The 5,939-nt window shown below is 49.0% G+C and overlaps 1 protein-coding gene across 1 annotated transcript; it reads right to left on the bottom strand.

Moving 5' to 3' along the window:
- Window positions 1-4,724: 4,724 nt before the first annotated feature.
- LOC120708508 lies at window positions 4,725-5,939 on the bottom strand. Its single transcript, XM_039993797.1, has one exon. The coding sequence runs from the start codon at window positions 5,804-5,806 to the stop codon at window positions 5,111-5,113; it is 696 nt and encodes a 231-aa protein (XP_039849731.1). The 5' UTR covers window positions 5,807-5,939; the 3' UTR covers window positions 4,725-5,110.

Below are 5,939 nucleotides of genomic sequence, written 5' to 3'. Positions count from 1 at the left end.
GGCAAGATGTGAAGTTCGTCTTTTGGTCGTCGACGTTATTTATCGTACTGTATTTTGAAGCTTGTTTCAAACTAGTTGTACTTTCCGCTGCGTGTGAACTCTGTTTGCGAAATGTAACCCTGGCTTGTAAAACTTTATTGTAAATTAATTTTGGAGACTTTTTGTTTAACTCTGATTGTAAGTTAATTTTGAAAACTGTTGTTGCTTGTAATCACCTGTGCTCATCTTTTGGCGAGAGTTCCTGTGCAATCGATCCTGGTTAAAGCAGGCAGTCTGGGTGTACTGGTGAAGTGCAGTAGCGGAGGTTTAAGTTAAAAGGTTAATTAGTGCACTTGATCGGTATTATTTGGACTGTTCTGTGACAGGAAGTTCCAAGCGATATGCCACTGGCCCACACCGCTCAATGATAGGAATAGGCCCAACATAGCGAGGTGCGAGTTTTCCTTTTACCCACAAATAGACTTGCTCCCCACTTGGAATGAGATAGCTTGTCGTTTCTTGTCCGCATAACTCTTTTGGCGGGACTGTGCAGCTTTCAAATTTTTCTATATGAGCTGGACTTGTTCTTCAGCTTCCTTAACCACGTCAGGCCCAAAGAAATTTCTTTCTCCGGCTTCTGACCAATCCAAAGGGGTTCTACATCTCTGCCCATATAAAGCCTCAAAAGGAGCCATTTTGATACTCTCTTGGTAGCTGTTGTTATAGGCGAATTCAGCCAAAGGTAAACACTCATCCTATTTCTGGCTGTAGGTGAGTGCACAGGTCCTGAGCATATCTTCAAGAATATGATTTATTCTCTCAGTCTGTCCATCGGCTTGAGGATGATAAGCCGAGCTGTGAATGAGTTGAGTACCAAGAGCTACATGCAACTGTTCCAAAAAAACGTGCAACAAATTGTGAGCCCCTGTCAGATATAAAGGTCTTAGGAATACCATGAAGACTCACAATCCGGGCAATGTACAGCTCGGCGTACTGGTGGGATTTATACCCTGTCTTGACTGGAATAAAATGAGCGGATTTAGTGAGGCGATCCACTACAACCCAAATGGAGTTGTATCCCTTTGCAATTTTGGGAAGTCCGACAATAAAATTTGTACTAATATCTTCCCATTTTCCTGACGGAATAGTCAGTGGCTGTAGAAGACCAGCTGGCCTCAAGTGGCTCGCTTTAACCCTTTTACAAATGTCACACTCAGACACATATTGGGCGATTTCCCGCTTCATTCTCATCGACCACAACCGCTATCTGAGGTCCTGATACATTTTGTTGTTGCCAGGATGGATGGAATACCTAGAGAGATGAGCCTCATCAAGAATCCGCTTTCGAAGCTCCAAATCTTTAGGTACCACTAACCGATTCTTGAACCATAGAACCCCCTCACTGTCTTGATGAAAGCATTGAACGTGAGAATCATTCTCACCGAGCCGTTGTCTGATCTTATCCATGCCCACATCATTTTTCTGAGCAGCAACAATTTTGATCCCGAAGTGTTAGAGTGAGGGTAATATTAGCAAGCGTGCCTTCAGATGCAATAGCCAAATTTAACTTCTCTGTTTCCTGGCATAAGGTTGCATGCACCGCTGTAGCTGAGATGCAACTGCAACTGGCTTTGCGACTCAATGCATCGGCAACAACATTTTCCTTGCCCGGGTGATAATGAATCTCCAGGTCATAATCCTTAATTAACTCTAACCACCGTCTCTGGCGCAAATTCAGCTCGCTCTGGGTAAAAATATATTTGAGACTCTTGTGGTCTGAATATATATGAATATGATTACCCAGAAGATAATGCCGCCAGATTTTTAATGCATGGACCACTGCTGCTAGCTCCAAGTCATGAGTAGCATAATTCTCCTCATGCCGCCTGAGAGCTCGTGAAGCATAAGCAATCACTCGCTGATCTTGCATAAGGACGCAGCCAAGTCCTGTGCCTGTTGCATCACATTAAATGTCAAAGGCCGAGTAATATCGTCCTATACATGCTAGTATAATTCAGGGAAAACTAGGGATCATGCAACTAGGGTTCCAATCAACTCCTGAAACGTAAAGCACAAGTAATAAATACATATATAAGTGTCATAATTTCAAATAATAGGATATGCACCGGGGCTTGCCTTGAGTCTGCGGCTCAGTGCAAGGGTGAGATGGGCCTTGGGCCGACTCTCCACGATCCCCCTGCTGCAGGGCTTGCCCCTGCGGCTCCTGTGGCTCCGCAACCACCTCGGACACAACCTCCTCTGCCGCGGCTGCTACACGTGTGCATATGCATATGATATGAGAGAATACATGCATGACTTGCAAAAATTACAAGTAATCAACAACCAAATTAATTTCTAACCAATTGTACCAACTACCCCAACTTTCACCCTCTCAGCCAACACCCCACCGGTCAGACCGGTCCCTCCGACCGGTCAGACCGGTCACACTTAACCCAGCCGCACCACTGGTCAGACCGGTCCCTCCGACCGGTCAGACCGTTCCTAACCAGAGCAAAAACTAGAACCCAAGTCGCGGCTAAACTAGCCCATCAAAACTCAATCCCTTCCAGGCACTAGCTCAGAGGTGCATATAGATGATCTTGACCCATGGAAATCGACTAAAATCCTCTAGAAAGATGGATTCACCCAACCCTAGGTGAAATACCTTGGATGAGTTAACTAGCCCACCAAATTCTAAATCCCTTCTAGGCTTTAGTTCATGAATACAATTAGAGGCGTTTGACCAAAGGGATTCATTTATAATCACCTAGAAAAGAAAATCGAACCACCCTAGCTTGTTTACCTTGAATGGGCTTCTTCCCCACGAAGAACTTGGATTCCTCTTCACCCCGGGAAAGAGTACATGGAGGAGAGGATCACCTACGCAAATCCGAAGCTCCCATGGCCTTGAAATCAAAGGGAGAGGGAGGATTGAAGAGCTTAGGGCTTGGTAAGGGAATGAGAGGGAGAGAGCTCGGGCAGGAGCTGAGCTGGGCGTGGTGAGGATGAGGGAGTGGTTGGGAGAGAGAGAGGAGAGTGGTTTAAATGATGTGGGCCCAAAATGGTTGAATCAGCTTCGACCGGTCAGACCGGTCCGGCCCGGACTGACAGGAATTTTTGCTAACTCATGGTTTAGAGTTTAGGTTCGAAACTAATGCCCCGGATTAAATTTAATTAAAATTAATTAACACCTAGGTGTTACATTACCCGTCGATCCCGTCCGAAGCCGGCCATGCATCTTTCTAACTTCAACGCCTGCCGAGTGCTAGCTCGACGACGACGACGCATTCAATTAGTTTCAACCCTGTTACTCCGCTATCAAGAGATGGATCGATCAAGTGGTTTCCCGGCAGCCCCGGGACTCCTCTCTATTCACGCATCTGCACATCCAATCAAGCTGGTCGCCACGCAGGACGCTGCAGGCGTAGCTAGCGGCTACTGGATCGAACTGATCAAGTTGGCTTGGGGAGCAAAATGGACAGCCACATCGATCAGATATTCAGATCATAGGTAGATCCTGTTTGTTAACCACCTGCTGCATCGCCCGGGTTTGTTGCGAGGAGACTGTCAGGATCGGTTGCGTTGGTTGGCCAGCGTACGGCAAGGGCTGCAGAAGCACAGCCACATGACACTGATGCACTTGATCCATGACCATGAGTCGTCGATGATGAACGACTCTGGCCTACTAGCCCACAGACTTTTCCGATCCCATATGCGTACAGAAGGTCTCCTGCTGACGTATCCCATTAAGCACGCACGCACTGCTTCTTGTATTCAGGGGCCGTTTAGTTCCCAAAAATTTTCACCCAAAAATTTTCACCTCCCCTTTAAACACATGTATGAAGCACTAAATGTAATTAAATAACAAAACTAATTACACAGTTTGGATGTACATGACGAGACGAATCTTTTAAGCCTAATTAGTGCATGATTAGCCATAAGTGCTACAGTAACCCACATGTGCTAATGACGCGGTCAAAGGCCTCAAAAGATTCGTCTCGTGGTTTCCAAGTGAGTTCTGAAATTAGTTTTTTAATTAGTGCCCGAAAAATCCTCCCGACATCTGGTCAAACAATCGATGTGACCTTTGATCCAAAATTTTTCACTAACTAAACACAGATGGAGATGTCGAGGTACCCAGCAGAACCAGCACGGACCTGACGATGGGATGTGTTCTTCGTTCGTTGCAGCAGCCCAACGCCTACGCAAGACTGCCTTACTTTCAGGGTTACCAGTTAGCGACATCGCTCGTCTCTGCAACTTCAAGAACCCTGACGAACGCACCGCTGCGTATTTGTTTCCTGAGCATTTGGTAACATCCCTATCTTCGAGTGACAGCATGCATTTATTGAGTTCAAGGAACCAGTCAATATATCCAACAAAAACTTAAGCGTAGCTGACTAAATGTGGTCATAATAAACTAATAAAAAATATTTTCTATAGGACGGCAAGAGTTTATTTGCCCTGAAGCTTTTTTAGAAGGAAAGAGTGTCAACAAACAGAACAACAGTCCTTCAAAAAAAAAACAGAACAACGGAAAACAAAAAAGGGGGGGTGCGTGTAAATATGTACTTGCATTGATCAAGGGAATTTATGCTCCTATTCTGAGAAATCTTTTTTTAATCACTATTATGAGAAATCGATCTCGTTATCGGTTGGTTCCCAAGTCACTACTGACATCATGGGGTTTACATCGCTGTTTCATCATTTCCAGTTGAAGAGAGTCATCTGAGCACCCCTGCCAATTACATGCAACTAATTTATATGATGATGGTAATGATACTATGATAGGATCACATATTAAGACAAGTAGCAGAAGTGGAGGTACAACAAACATAGGATTCCATCTGAATAGTTCATGAGCATGTACAACAAAAAGTGGAGGTGTATATACTATCTGAACATCTGTAAGCACGATGAACACAAAGGAATAAAAATTTCATGCAGATCTCGCTAGGCAACGCCAAGCGTTTGGCCTTGCTTGATGGAGATACTCTGAACAAAGTCTTCGCATGCACGAACACAGCCGTCAACGTCTTTCGTTAACCATAACAAACCACTTTCTGACTTGCGATTGATTCCTCCACCCTTCCTTTCCTGGCGTCGGCGTCACCGCCCCTGAGGGCGACCGTTACGCCCAGCCGTGGGTGCCGCCGCCGCCGGCGCCCCGGCTCCCGGAGCTGCCGCGGAGGCGCAACAGCCACGGGGCCGCGAAGCTGCCCGGCGCGGCCTTGTGCTGCTGCTTCGCGACGGCGGCGATGTCGTCCTGGTGGGGGAGGGTGTGCTCGCCTGTGTCCGCGGCCACGGACGAGAACAGCCAGCGGCTGGAGGAGGAGGACACCTTGACCGGCGGCGCCGACCGCCGCCACGGCCTGAAGAGGCGGAGCCTCCGGAAGATGCCCGCGATGAAGCCGACCCTGATCCGCCTGAGCCTGCACCGCCGCCTCTGCCTGCCGCTCCTCTGGTCGTGGCGCGCCGCCTGCCTGCCGCCGCCGCCACCGCCGTTGCCGTGGCGGGGCAGGTAGGACGGCGGCGGAGTGATGGCCGGGAGGGCGCCGGCGGCGCCTATCCGCCGCGCGACGTCCTTGGGCGTGCCCGGCTGCGACTCCCACACGAACGGCACCGCCCCGGGCTCCGCCCAGTAGTAGCGGAACGACAGGTTGGCCGCGGAGGTCTCCTTGTCCTTGGTGAGCAGCCGCTCGTAGAACTTGCCGTCCTGCCTGATGCGCAGCGGGCTCTGCGGCATGACGACGGCGCCGCCGTTGCCCCGGTGAGGGCTCCGTGGCGCCGCCTGGGCCTGGTCTGCCACGCCGGGAGCGGGAGGCATCTCGCTTTCGCTCTCGCTCCCTGACGAAACTGATGTCACCGGGGATCGGAGTGTACTTGCGCTGTGGGTGGCAAGGACGCGGCGGCGTCTTATAGAACGGATCTTGCTCGGTAGTTGGACGTCGCTTTTCGTA

Source organism: Panicum virgatum, chromosome 5K (genome assembly GCF_016808335.1).
Source record: "Panicum virgatum strain AP13 chromosome 5K, P.virgatum_v5, whole genome shotgun sequence".
NCBI lineage: Eukaryota > Viridiplantae > Streptophyta > Magnoliopsida > Poales > Poaceae > Panicum > Panicum virgatum.
This window is presented reverse-complemented; position numbering and strand designations above follow the sequence as displayed.